This window comes from Parasteatoda tepidariorum, chromosome 11, assembly GCF_982258835.1.
Source record: "Parasteatoda tepidariorum strain Cologne lab strain chromosome 11, Ptep-v5.0, whole genome shotgun sequence".
In the NCBI taxonomy this organism is placed as follows: Eukaryota; Metazoa; Arthropoda; class Arachnida; order Araneae; family Theridiidae; genus Parasteatoda; species Parasteatoda tepidariorum.
Window position 1 is genome coordinate 16,805,914 of NC_141765.1, and position 25,645 is coordinate 16,831,558.

Below are 25,645 nucleotides of genomic sequence, written 5' to 3' on the forward strand. Positions count from 1 at the left end.
CAAAACTTTTAATACACATGCTTACACAATAACAAACTTCTTTAACACTTCAAGTAAAAAAGAAATTTTATAATATAAATTAGAGATATACACTTTAAAAAAAAAAAAAAAAAAAAAAAAAACAATTTACAAACTCTATTTGATTGATAAATTGAAAGATTGATAAATGTAATCAAAAAGAAAGGATCTCACATTGGTTATTTATGTATTAATTGTATTGACTTTATATTTTTTCCCAACTTCATTTGTGTTGAAATCTTATTATGACACATAAAGTAATGTGTAATGTATTTTACTATTAATTTCATTTTGCTTTTATTCTATTACATCAATATATGGCTATATTATAAAATAAAACCATATAAGTCCTTTCTTTTTATGTTTTATCACTTTCTTCAGTGACTATATTTTTTCCCAGCACTGTAATATTTTAAGATTTTTCTGATGAAACTCTACCAATACAATTCAACAATCAGCGTTTTTAAGCACAACACTAATGATACACTAATGATTATTTCCAAAATGACGGTAAGGTAAACATTTTTAAAAAAAGAAAGAAAAATCGTAAAATCTTGTGAGGAAAAAAATTTTTTTTTTAAAAAATGGCGAGAAAATTTTTCGAATTTTGTTCCGGTTTTTTGATTTTCTGGTCTTCTGATTTCTGGATAACGGGTTCTGTACTGTACTACACTTGATGTGATTGTGACTTTTAAAAATTTGCACTAAAATATGAACAATCAGTCTCTTTGTTAAAAATTATTTCATTAACTTCATAAAATTTGAGTTTGTTGGTTAGTCGAACTTTGAACATTTCAGCTTTTACTGTATCGAAAATCAATAGTTAAATAATATTTTGGAATGAGCTTTTTTAAAATTACAATTTGCTGCCCACATCTTTTCCTACTTTATAATCAAAGGTCTAATTCAAATATCTTCGTTTTTATTTTCTCTAAAATGAATAGCTTAACTTGACTTTTCATTCTATAATATAAGAAAGAATTTAAAAAAATACTGTGATTAAATATACACCACGTAAAACGAACCTTATTGAAGATAGGAAAATGAGATGCAAATTACATAAATTATATTGGCAAAAGAAAACTATAAAAAAAGATAATGAACAATATTAATACCTCAGTTATTAGTTCAGAATCATTCGCATGAAAAGAATAATCAGTAATCAATCTGGCACATTGTACATAAGAACGAACTAGTTCTGCTAACAATCTGCATATTCCAGATTTCCTTATTATGGGAACATTTTTCATAGAACTAGACTCATTTTTATTATCTTTAGAATTTTCTTTAGTTGATTTATTATCTCTGGGAGTGGTTAAAGAATCAGTACTATCACTGAATCCATCTACATTAGGAATAGTCAAGGGTATCACCTAAAAAAAGAAATTGACATTGAAAACACAAAAGGAACATAGTAAAACCACATATCAAAACGTATCAGATATTGACACAAATGTTAAGTTAGTTTTTAAAAAAAATGCTTACAAAATAGTTAATATTTTTTCAAGTATTGGGATCAAATATCAGCTAATATAATTTGCAGTCAGCACATCATAACTTAAGATGAACAGACATACACATATCAAAAAACCTGAGTTTGTTTACAAAATTTGAAATCTTAATCTGTGTGTTGTAAAACATATTAATATGGGCCAAAAAAATTTTAACTTTTACTTTCAGAATGCCATAATGCGGAAAAGATGTTTTATTGTAAAAAGATAATTGATATAAAAAATTTTAAAATCAGCTGATATCTTCAGGTCATGCATTGTACTCAATATTTACCAAAACTACAAAATTAAATCTTACGCATTATAATGTTAGTTAAAATTATACTATCTACAAGTTGAAGTTTTCTAATGCCTATTTCATGATTCAAGAATGTCAAATAAGTTGTATTACTTTATTGCATACAAGTCATATGATGTGTTTAAAAATGGAAACATCACAATTTTTCTAAGTTCATTGTTTTATATCAACATGGCTGATCAGTCGCCACAAAATAAACTGAAAATAATAATTAGACCAGCTTTTTAAAGTCCCGTAACTTGGCATTCAAGAGTATTTTCTCCAGCGAAAATTACTGAAACTTATTTTAATATTTCCCTTAATGCTGTTTTTAGGAGAGATTCGAATTGTCTATCGAAACTAACAGCAAATATTCATAGGAATGGAAGATAGAAGAAAAAATAAAATGTTTGTACTTCAATTATCTATTACTACAATGTTACAGAATAATTCAACAAATAATAGTTTATCATATTTCCTAGCAATTAGTACAGTTACGGTGGATAAAGACAAAGATTCATTCATGTTCAAGGGTGTTTATAAAATAAAAGCTGTTTCACTTTTGAGGCTTTCATAACCAAAGAAACATCTCTCATACTTAAGAAACTTTTTGATGTATACACTTTTTGAATTCAAAAAAATATAATATCTATGTCATCCTCATAAATTTTAAGTAGTACTGGAGGATATAGCAGGAAAATTTTTCAGAAAAATATTTCAGCTTAATCAATAGCATCAAAGTTTAATTTAGATGCTACAAAATGCCTTAGAGCTTTTCCTTCAGGGTATACTGTAGTCATTTGAAAATAGTCATTTGAAAATTTTCCTATGTTTTTGAATGAATTTCCTCAAGGTGGCCACTCAAATCAAATTTCAAATCTCCCTGATTTTTTCAGGTTTTCCAGAAAAAATCTTAAAATTTCCAGGTCAGCGTGTTATTTTTTCTCATTAAGTATAGGTATTCAGTTTTCGCAAAGGCGAAATTGTCAAATTTCTTGTTGCATATTCTATAGAAAAACACTAGAAAAAATTCTTTACATTTTTCTTCTTATTAGAAATTATAATTCTTAAAGAATTCACATCTAATCACATGGTTTCCTTGTTTAGATTATTTAATTGCTTTTGTTCTTACAACTGGGCAATTCCATGGTGTCAGACATAAAAAATTAATATGAGTTTCTTAGAAAAACTGTCTTATAAAACATAAGTTATAATCATCAAATTTTTATATTAAATATTATTACATCATAACCAATCGAAAAACAATTCATTTTATAAAAACTGATTATAATAAGTTCAAATTAAATGGATTAATTGTGGGAGTCGGATGCAAATCACATGAAAGCAAAAAACGATTACTCATTTAATTGATTGATAATTGTCTGAACTCTGTGAATTTGTAATTTAAATGTAAACATGGCTGAATTTTGAAGCTAAAACTTGAATAAAAAAATTCTATGCAGTTCTTTACCTGTAAAATATGATATATGATTAATTTGAAATTTTTAACTTCAGTGTCAAACATAAATTTTTCAAGATGGATATAAATTTTAGTTAATGATAATAATAATGACTGAAAACTATTTATATTTTAATCTTAATACTATAAACATTATTTTTCAATTAAATAGCTCCTTTAAATTTAAATTGTTTAATATTTCCTGTTGGAATGAGAAATGATGGAACAATATAAAAATCCATTGAAAAAAATATCACTGTACATTAGGAGGAAAAAAAAAAATTTTTTTTTTACTGTGTTATTAGCCTATAACAATTTTTTCTGGGAAAAAAAAAGATTGCTTAGGAAAATTGATAATTTAATAGCTGTATTTATTGCCAGCATAAAATTAAAATCATTTTGTACAGCTCTTGCAATCTTTTCTATTTCAAGTTTCAAAGCATACAATATTAACCAATATAACTTTTACTTGTATTTAGTGGCATAGCTAGCGGTAAACATGAGCATATCGCTCATTTGGTGAAACAATGATGTAACTGATAGTTAAAGTAATATTCAGTTACGTCATTGTTTCACCAAATGAGCGATATGTCCCCAGTTGTAGCACAAGAGATGCGCCAAATTTATGAAGAAAAAAATTTATATTAATTCTGGAACAAATTTTAATCTCTTTTTAATACCCCTTCTCCAGTTTCACTTGTCAATTACAGGCGCAATAAATGCTGACAATTTTTATCCCATTTACCTAAAAACTGAATAGGATGTGTGTTATTGTTGTAGTTTGCTATGCAAGTAGGTTTATTATTTTTCAATAAAGTATTTTGTCCTTTACTCAAAAAATAAAATTAAAAAAATAAATAAATAAAATAAAATAAATAAACAAAAAATAACTAAACAAAAAATAACTAAACAAAAAAATAAACAAAAAATAAAAAAATATAGAATGTTCAAAAAAAATTTTTCTCCAAGTACATACATTATTCAAGCTCTAAGCAAAATGATTGATTTAAAATGTCCTAAATGAAGTTAAATTGTTTTTCAAAAATTTAAAACTGAGTTGCTTAGCTCAAATAAATAAATAAAAAAATACTCCATTGATCAATTTTAAGTTATAATATAAATAACTTCAAGTACAGCATAGTTAAACAAATTTTAGTAGGTTACTGAGGAGAAATATGTTATTGTAAATTAACCTGAAGGAAAATTTAGATGGGTTCTTTTCATATTTCACTTAATTTTATAAAGAAAAAGCGAAAAAAGAAATGGAAATAAATAAAAACAGATACAACAAAAAGAAAAGCAGTGGTGTCCGACACAAATATAATTAATTATTAATTTACAATAAAAATATTTATTATCAAAATCTTCAATCAGAAAAAATAAATTCATTATGTTAAATCCTAGTGACACAGTACAATTTATTATGTATTTTGGTGCCGCACATAAAATATCAAAAGTGCATCTAGAGAGTTTTCTTTAAATCAAAATGTGAAATGTTTCTACACATTTGTGAGAGATAACCTGTTTTGTTACAGTTTACTTTGATTATTATTTTTTCCACTTTCTATTATTAGTATAAATTTTTTAAAAAAAACTGTACTTTGTAAGAGATTCACTTATCATGGTTAAAAATTTCAAATGATGTAACCTTACATTTAACAGCCTATAACTAATTGAAAACAGATATTTACACGTCATTATTTTGAAATTTTGAGTTTTTCACCCATGATCCCTTGTTTACTTATTATTAAGTTTAAAATTTTGGTCATCCTAACAAAGTTTCCTTTTCCTTCTTTCTAATGAACAAACATAAAAAATTTTTTTATATATATATTCTAAGTTTATACATCATTTAACATGTTTTCCATGCATTCCTTGGTGTTTGCCAGCATTTTATGGTAAATGGAGAGACAGTTTTAGAAATATCATCTCTGGAATGTAAGCAAAACATTTACTAACTTATGACATTGTGATTAATACACAATTTAAATTTTAAATTAGAATTCAAATATTCATAAAAGAATCTTTTTTTAAAAAAATTATATATTTGGTTAAAATAAAATCCAAAAAATTAGTATCAATGCAAAAATTGTAACGATTTTGCTGTTAGCAATTCAAGAAAATGAGTGATTGGTTGGCTTTGCAGAGAAAAAATAATTTATTGGATGGAATGACAAAATCTATTATTAAATTATAGTCAATTATTTTTTGGAGAATTCTTTAAAGTTAAAAATACTGAAACATTTTGTTAAAAGGAAAAAAATACCCCCAAAGCATCGAAACAAACTTGAACAGTAAATGAATTTAAATTTAGCCCACAGACTAGAAGATAAAAAACAGAAAAACCCTCTTTTTATGAGCAAGTATACTAACCCCTTCTTCCACCTCCCCCACAATTTTTGACTTTCCAAAACTGCTTATTCCCATAATCTCTAAAGAGGTCAAAGATTTTTCCATACATTTAGCAACATGGGAGTTTCATATGACATTTTATTTTAGCGAGGTAATAATGGATAGAATTTTAATAAAGTATTGCTAAGTTGATGATATTTCAGCTGTTTGACTATAAAATTCCATCTCAATTTAGTGGACATATTGGATGGTAATATAATTTATATTAAGAAAAAATTCCATCTTTTCTTAAAAATTCCCCGATTTTTCCAGGTTTCTTCCAGTATAAAAAAAATTCCCTGATAATTCCAGGTTTTCCAGGTGGGTGGCCACCCTGTTCCTACATTTGCAATTAACGTTACAGCATTTAACAGTATGTATTTATATATATATATATATATATATATATATATATATATATATATATACACATATATATACAGTCAGACCCCACTATAGTGAATCTTCAAGGGACCGAAATTTTGGTTCACTATAACCGGGAGTTCACTATATCCGTTATGCAGGCAATTTAACTAATTGTTCCCAAACTCTCCCCTTTTATTACACATTATTAATATAAATGACTGAAAATTATTATGTAATAGCAAAAAATTCGTTATTTTTCATTACTCTTCCTCTTGCGTGCAAAAAAAATTTTTTTTTGCAATCCTCAACATAAGATATAGAAACACTTCCTGACTCTCAGATAATTTTTTCAGAAATTCTGATATTCCGCTTTTTAAACCTGTCTAACCTGCCATTCGAGCACATAAAAGTTGCCCCACAAAATCGCTTAGCAAATTCATCGACATTTATCCAGATACTGGAAAATTGCGGCTTCTTCGAATGGTGAACCACTTCAGTAATGCTTCTTCAACATCCTTGTGATTTCCATTTGTTACAAACCGCAGATTTGGATAGTTTATATTCCCTGCAAATATCAACTTGATTGCAGCCATTTTCAATTTTTCTGATTATGCCCATTTTATCATCAATGGAGTACGTTTTACGTTTACTGGTCGCCATAGTTAAATTTGAGACACTTGCTTGCAAACTATTTTTAACTGAACTGAGAGCAAAAAGGAGTTGAAATGAGGTCCTTATCAACACATATTAGTGTCCAACCCTTTAACCAATAATGAATAATTGCTCTTTCCCACTGACACCTTACAGGTGCATCATCTGCCTTGGTTGGAAACATCTGCTTGGTTTGTTTAGGGATTGGAAAGTGAACAAGAAAAACATGCTTATCACAACATTCCCCTCTATAGATGGTTTTAAACATTGGTATATGTATTTATTCTAAAGGAGAAATTTCAAAATTATTACAAAAAAAATGAAGAAAAGAATCAGTCATAGTATATATATATATATATATATATATATATATATATATATATATATATATATATATTTATATATATATATATATATATATATATATATATATATATATATATATAAACTATAACAGTAATTTTCAAAAAAGAGCACAAAGCACATTTCATTCAATTACTGCATTCACAATTTAAAGAAAATTGTCAAATAGTATGATATTTGAATTTCTTGAAAAATCACATTTACGGCCAGCAGTTCTTTCTTTTTTTCAAATCCTCAGAAATTTTAATTTACCTAATGCACAGCCAATTGGTTGCAGTTGGCCTTCCAGAATATGAGAAATAAGGAAAACATTTTTATTGCTGTTTTCTCAAGTTATTTTGAAAAGAATAATTTTCTAGCATAGAAAATAAATATTGTTAATGATTTAGAACTGATATTCTTTAGTGATCCATCTAAATTCAAGCCGTATAGCAAAATTGCCTATGAGCAATGGCGCGTCGCTGACAGTCAGAGATAAGCCAAGGAGCTGAATCGTGACTGTCCTAGTGTATGTCAAAAAGAGCTTTTAAAGCTTAATAGAAACAGTTTCAGGAAGATCATTGGTCTTCTTACTGGACACTGCGTCCTCAGGAGACACCTATTACATAATGGGAATTGAATCTAATTCTCTTTGTCAAGGTTGTCATCTTGAAGAAGAGACATCATGTCATATACTTTGTGATCGTGAGGTCTATTCTGCTCAAAAAATTTGTGAATTTGGGGCAGCACTTCATTAATACCTGGGAACTGCAGGACGTTCATGTAAGGTGTTGGCATAATTTTATTTCAGCTATAGGGGCTTTCTTGCTAATCATGATTTAAGGTTTGGGTACAATAGACCTCTGGTCGATGTGCCCTGCTCTTTGGAGCTGCCCAACCTCTAAGTCTAAGTCTTAGTGACCCAGAACCATTTCCGTTCCTTAGATTCCAAATAATGGGATCATTTACACTATAATAAATACTACTTATAATTCATTATAATTTAGAAATACAATGAGAAAGTTAGAGTAAAAAAATTAAATTAGCATTTTTTTTTATAAATTTATATATTTAATTAAAAATATGTGTAAAAAGACAAACTAAGATGTGTTTGAGCTGACTGTAAATCTTAATAATTGTTTAAAATTTTCAGGTCAACTTTAGAATAATATCATTTGACACAATATAAGGTGGTATGCATATTAATTTAAGAAAATTAATCGTTTTTGTAACAGTCTGAATTTATTCAGTGATGCCCCCAGATTTTGGAAACTATGGGCCTGCAAGAACCAGTAGTTTAAAATTTCTGGTTTTTTTTTTTTTTTTTTATCGGAGGTCTTAATTAAAAAAAAATAAGTACAGATTATCATTTTAAAGATACACATGAAGAGCAAATAGCTCAGGTTTAAATTTTTTTAATATGTTTTTTTTAAAGAAATTTAAGGATTAAAATCATAAATCTTATTAAATTACAAAAATTTGTATGAAATAAATTAAGTTTGCAATTTAAATAATTGCTTTAAAATTAAAGAAAAAGAGAAAGTCTAAGATTTTTAAGTAAAAAGAAAAATTATCTGTGATATTAAGAAAGTAATTTAGTCTATCCCTCTTTATCTAATAAATATGTGCATTCATGGGAAATCCATCTACTGATATACAAACAAGAAATAAGCTGCATTTAAAGAATCAGGACTTTTAGTCGTATACAACTAACAAACACCGGTACAGAGAAAACGCAACAACATAGTTTAATACTCACAAAATTATTTTATTCTTCTGATGGTTATAAATAAATAAAAAAATTCTGTTTTAAAGATATGTTAATTTTGCACGGGTCAAAACAAATGGGTGGTACTGGTCTAATTTTTTTCTGCTGCAGAAATTTAGTGTCATAACTTTATTTTTATGTTAACCTACAATTTAAGGCATATTTGTTACAGTATAGCGTGCAAGCAGAATCGCTTTATAAACTTAATATACATAAATATATGCAAAAAATACACTAAATATTTTAATCTGAAAAACATACAAAAAGAATAAAAGACTTGAAAAAGCAAAAATAAGAATATCAGCAAGTTACATCCATACAATTCAAAAGTTATTCAAATAAGTTTCTAAAAAGCATAAAATTAGGTTTTTTAAATTAAATACCAAATTCTATTTAATTAAGATGCTATACTTTCAATTTATTACAAATGAATTCAGGTCAATAAATTTTGTTTTATTATCATGAAGATAAATTTATAAGGAAAAAGTGAACAAATCCTGATATCAATCCTTCAGGATAAAATTTTAGATGAATATGTACTATGCTTCTATTTAGTTATAATTAACTACAAATGAAATTATTAAATACCTTATACAGGAATGAGTTTGTGAAAACCGAAATAGCTGAAAGCAGAAATCTAAATATCTTATGCGCAAAACTCAATTTAAAAAATTTTTGAATATTTTACAAAATAAATTCTTATGCACATACTTAAAAATGAAAATGAGCCTTAGGCCTAGCTTTTTTTTTCTTCTTAGGTTGAAAAAAAATATTCAGAAGTTCCGTCTTCAAAAAAATATTAAAAATATCAAAAGGTTTCTTAAAAAATTTATTTCCATATAAGTTCATTTTATGCGTTTTAATGAAGAAAAAAGTCATAAATTACTTTTAAAAAAAAGAAACATCATAAAATATCAAGATTTTTCCTGAAAAATTTACTAGATTCGCATATTTTTCTTCAATTATGCAAGTATCGCAAAAGAGTTCCTTAAAAATATTTTGTCTTCACAATTCTCTAAATCAAAAAAAAAAAATAATAATAATTTTTTTTAAAATTATAACACTAGTTCAGGCTATTGTCAAACTTTCATGCAAAACTCAGTGAATCATGCCTGCACAAAACAATCATAGAAAAGTTGGATAAAACACTATTATTACTACACCATCAAAGATTTTACAGCCTGGGTATAAATCAAATAATTTTCTTATAAAAAAAAATATTTGATTTAAATGTTGGCTTTTTTAAGTAGAATAGATTTATTAAGCTTTAAAAAATTATTTAGTTTCTTAAAGCAAATTTTACTATTCTGGAAAAATTAAACAAGCAAAATTTTGCCAAAAAGAAAAAAAACTCATCAGTTTATAATTAGAGCTCTACAAATTTGCAAAAAGGAGGATAACATCGATAATTTGCAATTGTTCACAAAATCACCTAACATTTACATAATTATTATTTTTCAGAAAAAAAATCTTGATTTACCAGATAAATTATCTTTAAGGTTTTCTTCCCATGCTACTGAACTTTTTTCGATTCTAAGAATCCTTTGAACAACTCATCTCTGACTATGCTCAATAAAGGACAGAAGGTTTGTCAACTAGCATTAAGCTTCATGAAAACTACTATAGCTACTGATACAGAACAAATGTCCAACTTAAATATTCATAGAGACAAACTTCAAAAATATAGCAGCAATTGAGAACTAACAATAAAATTCGAGCATGCTGCTTTTTAAAAAAGTGTTCTGACCTGGACTTAATCAAAAATTCAGCGGTAGTGTCAGAAAGATTTTTAGAACTTTAAAGAAAAGAAAAGCAAGTGCTCTCTGTGCTGAGTTTAGTAGACTGTGAAGGAGTTGTATCCTGGTACAGTCAAATTTTTAAAAGAAAATTTCAAGGATTAAGTTTTGTTAAATAGGGTTTTTTCTGTTTTAGTTTAAGTCTTGCCATACCTGCACACTTAAAATTTAAAATTATAATAGTTTCATATAACTTCTAGGGCTTTACTTTTAACAATACTCATTTTGATATTTCTATTTAAAACAAGTCACCACAGTTTCTTTTAGAGCAACTTTCACGAATAATAAAATTTCAGATATTTCTATAAAAAATAAATTATAAAAAAGGAAAGCCTTTGTGAAAATTTTACTTAATACATGAATATTGATTATTATGGATTACGTAACCTGCTAATATATATTATTTAATAATGTAGAACACTCAAATTGAATAGTAAGAATGTTCCAAATATACCCAGGATCTTACCAAACCATCATCTTCATCATTAGGAAGAAGATCATTAGCTGCATTCTCTCGAGCTGGTGATTGTTGTTCAGTTGAAGCTGTTAATGTTTCAGCTGCTGACTCTGAAGAGCTTGTGTCTGCAAAGAAATTATGTAAAAATAATTTAGTAATTAATATAAATATAGAAAAATATTACAATCTGCTTGAGATTACATTAGCCTTAAGAACATATGGCTATAATCTGCATTGCATTACAATAATAATAATCCCATTTTTATCACACTTCTAAAAATTTAAACAAAAAGTTCCCAGCCACGGACACTTGACATTAAAAGATATTATAAATTAGTTAAAAGGTTAAACTTTAAAATAAAGAAATTTTTACCATCTTCAGGTACTTCAACTGGCTTAGCAATTAAAGCATTTAAAAGGTCATATATAAGATTGTTTGCTACTTCTGCATCATACATATATTCAGTCTGACTAGATGGCGATTTAGCAGGACAAGACTTTAACATTTGGACAGAACTGTTTCCAAATCTAGAATCATCATCATCTAAAATATGAAAAATACAGTGAAAATCTAAATTTTTAAAAAAATCTGCTTAAAGGCAAATATTTTTTAGAAACTATTATTGAATTTCACTAGTGACAGCGAAGAGTTTTCTGTTCTGCTCAATTATTAGCTATAAAACTAAAATTTTATTTGTTGGAAAATAAAACGTTTAGAGCCACAAGATCAAGCTCCTTTTTTATATACTGCCACAAACAAACTAAATTACACACTCAAGAAATTAAGCAGAGTTAAACTACAATTGACAAAAAAAAGAAGAAAAATAGAAAGAAAGGAAAATACAGGGTGGCCACTCAAATCAGATTTCAAATTTCCCTGATTTTTCCAGGTTTTCCAGATAAAACTTTTAAAATTTACAGGTTTTTGCTTCTTTTTTCTTATAAAGTATAGGATGTGTACAAGAAAAGTGTCTACATTATAAAATATTTTATTCAAAATGTTATTTTTTTTAACATATCATCTTGAAAAAAATAATTTATTTTGACAATTTTCAAGATTTTTTATTTATTTTTTAATGTTTTGGCACAAAATTTTGAATCAAAAATCATATATTGACCAACAAAGGAGCCTTTTTTGTTTAACATTAAAATATGTTATAAGAGGTCAAAATGAAATAGAAAAAATTAGCATTAATGCAACAATTGTAACAATTTGTCGACAAACATTGCTGTTAGTGATTGTAAAAAAATGTGTGATTGGTTGGTTTGCTCAGAAAAAATAATTCACAGATTTCTTTGAATAGGAGTAGAAAAGCTATCAGAAAAAGAGTGCAATATAAAATCTATTATCATAAAATTATAACCAACTAATTTTTGGAGAATTTTATAAAGTTAAAAATACAAAAACATTTTGTCAAAATAGAGAAAAAAAATAACCACCAAAGCATCGGAACAAACTTGAGCCATAAATGGATTTAGCCCAAGGACAGAATTTAAAAACAGAAGCTAATATCCTAATCCCTTTTTCCACCAGAATCTTACCTAAATTTTCCTAAATTCCCATAGCGGTCAAAAGTTTCCACATTTGTTTAGCAACCGTGGAAGAATTTTATATGGCATTCTAGTTTAACAGAACTATAATGGAGCAAATTTTGATGCAAGCAAAGTATCGCTAAGTCGATGATATTTCAACTGTTTGGCGATACATTTCCGTTAAAAAAAAAGTGGGTATAATGGATGAAATAATTTAAATTAAGAAAATTAGCAAATAATTTAAATTAGTGAAATTTGAAAAATCATCAAAGAAAAATTTCCAGCTTTTCTTTAAAAATCCCTGATTTTTCCAGGTTTTTATCCAAATTTCCCTGATATTTCCAGGTTTTTTCCAGTATAAAAAAAATTCCCTGATAATTCCAGGTTTTCAAGGTTTTCCAGGTGGGTGGCCACCCTGAAATACTGTATTCTGTCTATCGAAAGAACTCACCTTGTCATTCACCTGGAGCAGTGGTGGTGACTATGGTTACCAGGTTTAAGTATTTCAAATCGGGGCGTTTGTCTAATATTTAACCCACTGGCGGTTAAGGAAATGGGCAAAATTGGGAGAATGTTTCTCCCCTATACACTATTCCCCTATCCATTAACATGGAAAAACCGGTTTTGCTACGCAGAGAAGACTGCAGTTTAAAATGCAACTTTTTACGTGCAGAACCGTCAGTGGGTTAAGACAGGTTTTGGTTAGGATCGGAGAGAAATTTCTATCATTGAAATGTGATATTTCTTGTTTAAATAGCAACAGACAATCCCAGACTTTGTGGTGAGGGGAGTTCTTTCAATCGACAACTTGTACTGGAGAAATTATGCTAGGGTCATACAATCCATGTTTACAAGAATAAGCAGAATAAAAAAGTAAGGACTAAAATATAAAAAAGAAACTTAATATAAATCAGAAAATTCAAATATAAGAATTTGGATAATCAAACTCTAAATCAAAGATAATACTTGATTTTTACAAAAGCAGTGTTTAATAGTGGTTCAAATTATTGATTTTATTTTCTATTTGCATATATCTGACTTATATTTAAAGAGGGGGGAATAAAGCATTTAAAGTAGATAATTTTCAATAGTAGAGATAAATTTATGGAGGTGTTCCCTAAGACTTATTTCTTACACTGGGAAAAGTTGTTTTAAATATTAAATTACCATGTTATAAAAATTAAAAATACTATTAGACAGAGTCAAGTATCAAAAAATTAAGAGCATTCAATTACTGTTAAGCAATGTTTATAATTCTGGTGGTTTAATGTACTCACATTTATAAATATAGCAAGAGAATATGTACATTCTTTTCTTTAAACTGAGCATGTTACCTTCATAAGTTAATAGTTAATATTTAGAATTGCAGGGGAAAAAATGATTGACATGAAAAAAAATTTAACAAAAAAGTAAACTAATAAGGAAAGAAACAAAACATTTATTTCTTTTGTGTAATTTTTTACGACTAATTTGAACAAATACTGCTAAAATATTCAAAAGACACTAACGTTAACATAATTCAATAATTATTTCATTAAATATAACATTTTTAAAAAATTACCTCGTTTTGAAAGGGGCAAAGTTGCTAATCTTAGAGTACTAGATGCAACAGAAGTAAAAATATCAGGATCTCTACAAGCAGCTGGCCCCAAAACTCTAAACACATAGTGCATTTCTTTAGATACTAGTAAAGATGATGGCCCACTTACTGTAGCAGATCTTATAACCTATTAATAGGATTAAAAATAAAGCATCTTATCTAAGACAGAATTTTGCAAAATAAATATAGTATGCATATTAAAAAAAACTCATAATTGAAAATTGATTTCATCTTAAATTTTGAAAAATAAAAATGAATAATCCGAGCTGGAAAAGCCAGGATTATTAGCAAAATGTTGAGAACTAATTTCCCAGATAGTGGATACCATCTTTATTTTGAGGGTCAGAAATTCAAATCCGTAGAGAAAAAAAATTATGTTCATTCAAAGAAAGTTTTTGCATCCGATTCTGTAACTTAAAATATCATCTGCACAAATTAATTAGAATATTTAAAACCACCCTCTTGAATCATTAAGATTGAGAATGAAAATCAAATGATTAGATCAAAAATTATTCATGGTGGTCGAAAGTCAAAGGTATCTAGTAGCTGCTTCGTGAATATAAATGCATTTTGTTTTTTAAAAAACTTTATGATAAATAAAAGACCCAGGTGACAAATTTTATTTGTCAATATTATTTAATAACTAACATTCAAATTTAAAATGAAAGTAAGCAATTTAATTCTATATGGTAACCAGAATACATTATTTGAATGAATAACATTGAGGAAACTACATTGAAAACTACATAATGCAAACATAAAAGGTTAGAAACTTAGTTGAGTATTCTCCTAAAAACTGAACATTTTAAAAATATTACTGTTTAATAATGATTAACATTGACTAAAATAAACAATACTAAAAAATTACTGTTCTCTTGCCTGTTAAGCATTCCGATATATTAAGAAAAAAATACAGCGACTTCTCTTGCAAATCTACGCGATTTCACAAATTACAATGCCTTACTATTATGAAACTCAAATTTGGAATTATGGTTGAGAGTGTGCATTTGCATTGTGATTTTTTGATGTGCCAGTTTGTGCCGATTTCATCGTAAATCCACAGTTTTCTCATCTTTTTTTTAAACAGCTATCAATCTTTGTCTATTTATACATAGCTTTTCTCAAATTCTGATGTTTTTAAACAATGTTATATAGACATGTGAATTTTAAATTTGAGCATCTCGCTATCATACATGAATTGTGACAATGCAGTAAAAAATTGACATTGCTTTACAATATTTTTTCAGCAGTAGTTTATTAAATAAACCTTTCAAAAAAAGCAGAAAAATGTAATTTTTCTGTGGAAAATTGAATTTTTGTTAAAAAAAAAAAAATAAACAAAAAAATAAAATAAAATAAAGATGATTTTTGGTGAAAAAATAAAGAGGCAGAAAAATCTGATCACGGAAAATTAGAAAGCAAATATTTGAAAAATTCAACAGTTATTAAATTCTCAGATAATTCAAAAGCAACAGACCTCTGGTTGATGCGCCCTGCTCTTCGGAGCTGCATAACCTCTAAGTCTAATTCAAAAGTATTTTAATTCTAACTTCAACTCGAATAGTTAGTCTTAATATATTGCATACAAATAACAGTTTTAATTATAAATATTATCTATAGCCATACTGTTCATGATGCACAACAGAATATTCAGTTCTATCACCTCCAAGCACTATGCATCAATTTGAATACCCCTCTTTAAATTTCTGATTGTTTTCTCTCCATGCTTTTCTACTTTGGCAACTTAATGCGGATGTTTCAAATAACAATTCATAGCAATTTACATATAACCAATAAAATGCTCAGATGTAAATAAGCATGAACACTCAAGACTTATGAAAATTGGAGTTAAAAGTTCTGAAACAAATAAAAATCTCATTTACCTCATTTCATTTTCCACAAAAAAGAAATATGAATCAAATACCTAGAAGGAGAAATGTGAAACAAATAATCCTACTGGCATCATTAAGCAAGCACCATTAGTTAGTCATGGCGTTAATTCCGCTACACAATCACAACAGGAGGAAAGAAACTTCTTCCTTACTTCCATTAAAAGTTGCTTGCACAAAAACATGATGGATGAGGGTATAGAAAAGTCAGTATTTACGACAATTTTGGTTCAATCTGTAGTTTATACTTAAAATCCAGAACTCATTATTTTACAAGTTTTCCTAGCAACTAAGAAAATTTCAAAATAGTTGGAAGGCATAAAACATATGCATTAAAGGAGCATGAATATTTCCTATTATATATATTTAAAATTATTGCATACGAAATTAAAATATTATAAGAGTTAATGTATACCTTTTCCATTGTGTATGTCAAAGTGTGAGAGTCTTCTAATATGTGACGAAAGAGCAAAGCAGTTATTGAAGTAAATCCAACAAACGCATAAGGTTGAGTTAGAGATAATAAAGTTTTGGGTCCATCCATTGTGGCAAACATAATAGCATTACAGTGCTTTCTGGTTAATCTTAAACAGAGTCTCATTATAGCATGAAGAGTGTCTGGTTCCAAGGGTACTTTCATCAGCATTACACAAAATCTAAAAGCAAACATTTTAAAATCAGAATATAAAAGCATGATTGATTAATTAAATTACAAATAAATCAGAAGTAAATAACTACACTCAACACCATGAAAAAAATCATACTTTTCTTACTCTTTGATACTTTCATCACATACTTATAATGAAATAGTCGCATGAAAAGTGATAACTATAGGCGTAAATAACGCCCCATATCAAGCACATTGGAATTCGATAAACCTTTGGGAAATTTCTCAAAAAACAATAAATAGCAACCGATAGACGAATGAAAAGCAAGGATTTACGACTGATTTTATGTGAATCTAGCACGTCAAAACTAATATTTTACATTTGAAATATCGCATTTCACAATATTGCACTAAATATATTGGACTTAGAAAAACCATAACACAATGACCAAAAAACTATCAAAATTAAACTTTGTTGTAAAATGGATCATAATCCCCGTAGTTTATAGTGATAGGTGAAATTGGGCAGGAATCTATGGAGAATCTGCCAGGGGTAACTGTGACACAAAGTGAAAAACCCTGAAACTTGTATACAAAAAAATTAACCATATAATTATAATTAATTTTATAATATAAATTCATATCAAGATATTAATTTATATATCATGTATGTTTCGTATATGACATAATTTACTGAAAGATATATGGGATGTTTATAAAGTCCCACATCCATTTGGATGTTTAATAACTCATAAAATAATAAAGATAGATTAAAATTGATAACATAAATATAAATGGTTAGATTGACTCAAAAAGTTTCATGACCCTTGTCAATGAACTTCCACGTGTGCCCCCTTCGTCGCATGGAGAATATCAAGTCGATAGTCAATTTCACGCCAGGTAGCGGCAAACATGTCGGCATTCACAGAGGCTATTGCGGTTGTAATTCTGGCTCTTAGGTCATCAGTGTTCGACACGATCGTCCTGTGAACATTGTCCTTTATAAATCCCCAAACGAAAATCGATGTTTGATATTACAAAGGTGTGAATACAAAATCACAATATTCAACTTTGAAAATGTATAAATAAGAAAAAATTCGTTAATACCAATAGCAAAATTGATTTAATTGTAGAATTGTAAAATTGTTAATCGAAAGAATTGTGTGCATGTAAGCATCTCATTAACAGAAAGTAGTGAAAATTTCTAAATTTGAATTTGAGATGGCGGAATTCAGTGAAAATTTTGTCGGAATAAGACGTTTTTGATTAGCGAAAGTCCGAGAAACAATGATCTTGAAAAACTCGAAATTCCGCAATATTCCCAGAAAAATCATATGCCTTGCTCTTACATTTTAGACCTGTAAGTACAATACGAAAAACCTGGAATACAATCATCCTTGATCCGCAGTAGTTGGAGACTCTGCATACATTAGATTGCTTCTAATGCAATTAAACAGCTTTAATAAAAGTAGCTGTAACAGATTTAATTTAAAAATTAATAAAACAATCACGTTACAACTAATAAAGAATCATATTTAAAAAAAGTAACTTTGGAAAAAAATGTGAAAACAGAAAAGTTACTAGCTCTAAACTTTAAACAAAATACACTTTTTTTAGTACTTTTTTAATACATGCTTTTAGTAACAGAAAAACTGGATAATTCTGTCTTATCCACTTTAAGCTCATTGTAAACTGTTGCAAGGTAAAATTATTTTCTTTTAATGTTAGAAATAGTCAGCTTCTAACCTCTCACTTGAAAGGAAACTAAAAAGCAAGACTGTATTTTACTGTATCATTGATTAAATAACTAGGTCTCACCGAAGTTCAGAATTCAAAGTTAATAATTATTTTGCCTTCCTATTAAACATATATTGTAATAATAAATTACCAATTATCTATCACAAATAATACTTAACTTCACTATACCTCATAAAATAAATTACAAGCATTTCCTAAATAAATTAAATATTTGATAAGCTTGACAAATAAATTTTAGAAATTAAAATTTTTAAGCAATATTTGAATCAAAATCTCAAGATACAACATCCAGAAGCAAGAACTTGAAGACAACAAGATTTTTAAAAATATGTAGATATATATACCTCACAAGATTTCTGCATTGATTAGATTTCAACCTTTTAATAACTTTCATGTGAACAGGTACTGGATGCAAATATGACATGTCAAGACTTTGTACACTGCCGCTATCTGAAACCAAATCAGAATCTTCTTCTGCTTCATCTTTTTTATCTTTAGCATCAGCTTTAGGTTTATCTGTTTTTAACTGTTCTTCTTTAAAATCAGTTGTTAACATTATTGGACGCCAGTTACCAGTTTCTTCATTAATCTGGAAACAATTAACACAATATTTAGCAGTGATAAAAAATTACAGTACAAATGTAATTATTTATATTAAAAAGTAAAGTTTTCACTATTTCTTTCTATTTATTAAAAATCTTCAATTTAATCATCAACTTAGATACTTTATCTGTTTTATTTCCCAATAAATCTTTAATTTTAGTTTGTGACAAAGACAATCACTTTATAACTTCACTGTAATAAAGATCATGTTTTCTCAATCCCTTAACACTTTTATGATCAACACATTCTTACAGCACAGCGGAAATAACTATTATTTTTATATTAGTCATTTATTAAATCATAGCTGAAATATTCAAAACATCAGTATGGAAACATAAGCCCAAAAGAACAAAGTTTGACCTACCATAAAAGCTTAAATGCCAATATTTTAACAAAAACATTATATTAATGTTTTCTTGCTCTGCAAATGTCACTCTTGACAATAATACAGTAAATAATTGATTAGGCATGCGCGGCAATTGATTTGGTTTATAATGACCCTATTTTCAGGAAAAGTACTGCACATGGTAATAAATCTTTCACTACTCATTAAAGAGAATAATTTGTGCGATAAATTTCTGTAAAAATAGAGTTAAAAGAAAGAGACTGGATTATAGCTTTAAAAAAACTTGCATACAAGAAATTTAGAAAGCTTTTTGAGTCATAATTCTTTATTACCATTTTTATCAATTATATAACACACTTTGTTTGATGATGATGCAGAACAGTTTTTTTTTAAAACTTTGGGTACATTTAATATTTTCTCTACCTAACAATCAAAAGTCTATCATTAAAATAAATCTTTTTTTTTCGTTTTTTACTAATTTTTAAAAAAAATTGCAACTCGAGCTTTCTTGTTAGTCGAATTTCAGATAATTTGTTTTTTACTACACAAATCTGTAATTTATGGAAAATCAAAGACAAGTCTATCCATGTATAAACTGAGAGTTTGCTTTAAAAATTTACCCAAAATTCAATGATGAGCACTAACTATAACCCATGTAACTTACAACCCATTATGAGCAAATACAAAAAAATAAGAGACTATCTTTGTAGATAACTTTCAACTTCCTTTTTGGACTACCCAGCCATATAAGTTTATCTTTGCTCAGAAATAGAAACGCATTTAAAACCCTGCTCATTCTTTCTTTACAACTTTTGCTTTCTCCCTCTCAAGCCTTCAACTTACCAGTATCGATATACATAATCATCCACTCAACTTTGCAAAAAGGCTGAGTAAAACAGACTAACAGCAAGAGCTAAAGAAATTCTGAAGCTAACACGTTTAACTTTGCTAACTAGCTGTTTTATGACAAAAAATAAGAAGTGAAAGAAAATCTCACTAAAAATATTTATTTTATATTATCGTTTTTATGTGTTTAATTTAGAATTTTTTTTAGGAGTTTTATTTTAATCTATTCTATGTATTTATATATTTTGTCTGTTCTTCAATTTTGCAATTAATTGCAAATGCTCGACAAACAGAAACATAATTTAGTAGATGATATTGCTTAAGTTTTACAAATTTAACGGATCCAGTCATAATCCCAACCCTCCTGTAACTTTTGAAAATTTCTAAAAATTCTTGGTCTAAGTTTTGAAAAGTATGATAAACCAAATAGCCATGGTTGCAGATTCAAACTGTGTTTCTATAATCATTTTTTAGTTGTTCACTTTTCCAAATACTTTTTCCTTGCTAAAGTTGTTTGGTTATAAGTTACAACAATTATAAATAACATTTCTGATAATTACCTACAGCTTCAAAATGCTGAATTGCATAAAATGTCCCTTACAATTTTAGATTAATTTTTTCCATATAAAATAGATATTCTTGATTTTTGCATAATGTCCAGAAAAAGCTTATAGGTCCAAGAGGATCTTGCTATATTTGAAATCATATATTGAAAATTATGCTATATATAATACGAATTTTATTGAGTAGCTCACATACATACTTTTTATTTGCATACATTATATAAATATTTAAAATTTAATGATCATTATGATGAATTATGAATTTAATTTATTGTACACATTATATTAATTGTTCAGAAATTTTGTCTTAACCAATAAGCTAACTGTCCCAAATGTGTGGTAGCTCAAGGTGTGCCTTAACTAAAATTAAATAAAATGCTCTAACATCTAGAAAATTAGAAGATATTCTGAATTTACAATGTTCTTAGCTAATAAAAATCGTAAAATTAAAATATTCTGTGGAGAGATTTTTAAAAAAAATCCACTTTGAACATTTTTGCTCACAAAGTACGATATATCAAAAATGCTAGAATCATTTCATACTTATAATTAGAAAAAATTTATATATATTTGTAATAAATATTCATAATAACCGTTTATAATAAATTTATAATTATTAGAAGCTCATTAATTGTTAATTATAGTCGATAAGCCATTGTTTAAAAAACAAAAATAATAAAAACTTAAAATCGACTTTAGCGACACAAGTACTGGGAAATTAAATCTAACAAAACAAGTTTAACCTTGTGTCGCAGAGCGAATTATCAATCAATTGTTTGGTATCTAAAAAACTGTTAAAACGTGTATAATTGTTCAGTGAAAGATTTCTAAAGCTTTGACTCACGATCAAAATCGGGGTAAAGTATGTTTCCTGTGTTTTCGAAAACAAAAACAAATGTATATTTTAGAGAATTAGTTCAAAATTGACATGAAAAATAACGTTGACAACTATGATGATGAGCGTAGATTGCCGGCCGCTGTGTTGTATGTGTAGAAGAAAAGTATTTAAAGCGAAGACTGAGAAAAAAATTAAAATCTCCAGATTTGTCTATTTTTAAGCCTGCGCAGGCTACGCGATCAAGATGTGATTGCAAAATTTGTGAAATTGCACGTGAAATACCCGCTAAAATTTGTGGCAAAGTTGCAAAAAACGTTTCAGGTCAGTTTTCGATGTCAAAAATATTTCCTTTGTTAGCTTGTTCTTAAATTACACATTTTATTGTTTTTATTTATTATTTTACACCAGTCTAAACAACTGTCTGTGATAATATGGTGCGACGTGTGCTTCAGTGAGATTGGAAAAGGCAAACCACATAAATGTGGTTTGAAATCTGGAGTAATAAATCTTTCAAATTTTGTATCAGGTGCACCTTTAAAAGCGGAGGATCAAATTATGTCACGTGTGATTAAAGGAAAACTAAAAGATTCCAAGGGTGATCAGGAGCCTTCAGTTTTGCGGTGGTCGCAAATCCACGGGAAACCACTTCAAATCGCAGTAGGCAATAATGAAAAAAAAAATTCCACAACAAACTCTACATTATCTGTGGATGATATGTTGAAAATCAAAAGCGATTTGAATTTCAGTGATCGTGCAACTTTAAAAATGGCAGCTTCCATTCGTGTGTGTACACAAAGTAGAAAAGCAATTGAACCAGGATTAAAAACAAAACTTAATATCACAGCACATTCTGTCGACAATTATTTTGATTTTTAGGAATTTTCTTTTGTTTGTATAAAAGGCTATGAAGTCTTGGATGCTCCTGCGCTTGGAGTTTACTGCAAAGATGTTCCTGCTTTTGTTCAGCATGTGAAAAATAAACGAGATGTACAGGATGTTCACTTAAAAATTGGTATTGATGAAGGAGGTGGATTTTTAAAAATATGTCTTTCTGCACAATCAAATGAATTGGACTTCCAGTGCAGCGGTAAGCGAGCTAAGTATGATGAGGGGTTAGCTGCAAGGAAATTTAAGGATTCTGGAGTTAAACGACTATTTATTCTAGCAGCCGTTCCGAGTACACAAGAAAATTATAAGAATGTAGATCAACTCATTTCAGCTTTGAATATAAGTCCTTGCCACAGCACAATTGCGACCGATTTTAAGTTAGTGACATCCGAGATTCTCTCAGAATATCATATCAGTATGTCAACTCAAAAAGAGAAACGAAGTTTCTGAAGAAATGAGTTTACTTAAAAACATTAGTAATGAAAAATTTCACGAACAGAGTAACGAAAAGAAAAGAAAGAATACCCAAATGATCTGCTTCAACAGAAGCTTAAATACAGATAACGGGTGACGTCATGATCCACGCAAGAACGACCAACAGCAAATGAAAATAAACTGGCCGATCCTCGCAGAGCATGACGTCACCGGCGAAGGTTGAATGCATGAGATCGACGACCGAAAATCGAACCTCATACCTATTAGCCTCTATTTGTCTAACAGTTAACAATAAGCGCATACCTATGCACTTATTGTTATGTCAAGAAAGATTAGCTAAGCAGCTGTGGCGAATTGAGATCCCTCAAAAAATTTTCATCTTATTATACAAGTTGGCTGACTGAAGGAAAAGGTTCAAAAAACAAAGCGAAAGATTATTTCAATTGCATTCATCCACCGCTAATTACAACTGCAGGAGGCAAAACATTCCTAGACATTATTCCACCGCCACAATTACACCCTATGCCTAGTGTTGTTCTTAACACTGTTTTCACGCGTATGTTGAAAAAGTGTGAAAATGAATCACTGACATGGGCAAAAGCTTGTCACGTTCAGCCAGAAATCAGACGAGGATGTTCTGGGTTTAAAGGAAATGCATGCAAAACACTTTTGGATAAAGTAGACCTTTTGCGCCAGTTTAAAAATCTAGCAATACTGAAGTATGTTAAAGTATTTGAAGACTTCAAAAACGTGGTTTCTGCATGCTTTGGAAATAATCTTGACCAAAATTACAAAGCATGTATATAAGCTTTCAAAAAGAGCTACATGGTTTTAGGTGTCAGTGATACACCAAAGGTTCATGCAGTTTTTTTTCACATTGAACAGTTCTGTGACAAAAACGGTGACGGGTTAGCATTTTTTTGGGAGCAGGCAATGGAATCCATATTTTGATTTCTTAAAGTCTTCCTGGGAAATGAAAGGTTGCTGCAAATCTTAAGGTTGCTGCAAATCATCCGGATTATCCTGAACACCTTTTGAGCGCTGTTTGTAGATATAATGCTTTACATGTTTAAATTGATGTAAATATAACTAAATTATGTTACATTTTCAGATTTTATCAGCAATAAAATGTTGAAAGAATAAAAGTTGAATAGAATTGCAACTGAAAAATTATTATTATATCATTTTTTCCTTTCTATTGATATAAAACAACGCGTTTTCCAAAATATCATACTTCGTGCGCAAAAATGTTCAAAAAGGATTTTTTTAAAAATCTCTCCACAGATTATTTTGATTTTTATTATCTGTTAACATTGTAAATTCAGAATCTCTTCTAATTTCCTAGGTGTAAGAGCATTTTATTTAACTTTTGTTAAGGCACATCGTGAGCTACTACATCTAGTCACCACCTTTAGAAAAAAGAATTAAAATGAAAAAAAGATTTTACAACAAAGTTTTCTTCATGAGAAGAATAAGACATTTTTATGGGATATTACATAATAAAAATATATTTTTGCCCAAGAAACAGTTCACGAATACCTACAGAAAACGACACAAGTGAACCATAACATATCTAAGATGCCTCTCTACCCTCAGAAAAGATACAAAAAGGGAAAATTTTAAATATATATATACATGAACAACATCCTACTCCAAAAAGCAAAGTTTAAGAAATACCTGAACCATTGTAGTGAGTTGAACAGTATAATTCCTTCGCCCAGCTGTAAACCTTAAATGTGTTTCTCCATTTCTATAAGCATCATCAATTAATTTATTGTTAGAAAGAGTATAGATATTCCATCTACCACTACGCTCATCAAACCACTTCCATTGACGTTTTCCAGCCTAAATTTTACAACAAAAAAAATACATCATTGTTTTTAAAATAACAAATTCTAAGAGTGACTTTGAAAAAAAATTAATGCATATTGGTTGAAAAATTAAAAATAAAAAAGAGGAACCTAATTCATACCAATAAAATTTAATCTTTATTCTCAAGAATTGCTAATTTTTCAAGCAAAAAAATGAAAAGAATTTTTTTTTGTTCCAACCAAAAAGTTAACAAGCTAGCATTTTCTTTATATATATATGTTCAAAATGAAGAGATAAAACAAACGAAAATTACAGTCATATGGAAAAAAAGGGGAGAGGGGAAGAAAAAAAATAAAACATAACTGGTAAAAAAAAAGGATAAAATGTTTTTAAAAAATCCGGAAAATAAAAGATATAATCTTTTCATCAGCTCACACGATTATATCCGCAAAAAAGAGTGCTTTCTGATATTGTATCAATATAGCCAAAGCAAAATATATTAACACAATAGTGTGAAGTGCACTCAAAAAAAATTTTTACAAAAATTACAACAAATAAAATAGAACACAATAAGTAAAAATAACACGCAAAAACAGAAAATAAAATAAAAGAAAAAACATTAAAACATAAATGAAACATAAGTTTCATCTATAAAGCGAGTAGCAAATTCAAATGTACTTACATGAACGGGAAATTTTTCAAGAATGATTTAAAAAGATATTTTTGTAACAAAATTGCCAGATTGCAAAATATGCAAACAAAAGCGCAAATTGAGCGCAACTAGAGGAGTTTTGTTTTAAAGTGCCGTCTTTACTGCATTGCTGAAGTGCATTTGATTTGTTAGTTACCAAGGATAGGCGCGAAATGGATGTGCGCAAGGTAAAATTATAC

At 28.2% G+C, this 25,645-nt stretch overlaps 1 protein-coding gene across 14 annotated transcripts in view; it reads right to left on the reverse strand.

Annotated features, from left to right (window-relative positions):
* Window positions 1-25,645, reverse strand: part of HUWE1 (HECT, UBA and WWE domain containing E3 ubiquitin protein ligase 1) — a 294,173-nt gene that overhangs the window by 161,917 nt on the left and 106,611 nt on the right. For 9 of the 14 annotated variants that reach the window (XM_087154721.1, XM_087154730.1, XM_087154729.1 and 6 more), the window contains 7 exons: window positions 24,620-24,787; window positions 18,768-19,012; window positions 16,474-16,714; window positions 14,131-14,296; window positions 11,410-11,580; window positions 11,034-11,161; window positions 1,134-1,391 (listed from right to left, as the gene is read on the reverse strand). In XM_087154721.1, coding sequence (XP_087010847.1) covers window positions 1,134-1,391; window positions 11,034-11,161; window positions 11,410-11,580; window positions 14,131-14,296; window positions 16,474-16,714; window positions 18,768-19,012; window positions 24,620-24,787 — 1,377 coding nt within the window. The remainder of the gene's footprint in view (window positions 1-1,133; window positions 1,392-11,033; window positions 11,162-11,409; window positions 11,581-14,130; window positions 14,297-16,473; window positions 16,715-18,767; window positions 19,013-24,619; window positions 24,788-25,645) is intronic. The other 5 variants (XM_087154722.1, XM_087154731.1, XM_087154728.1 and 2 more) reach the window with 1 other exon arrangement.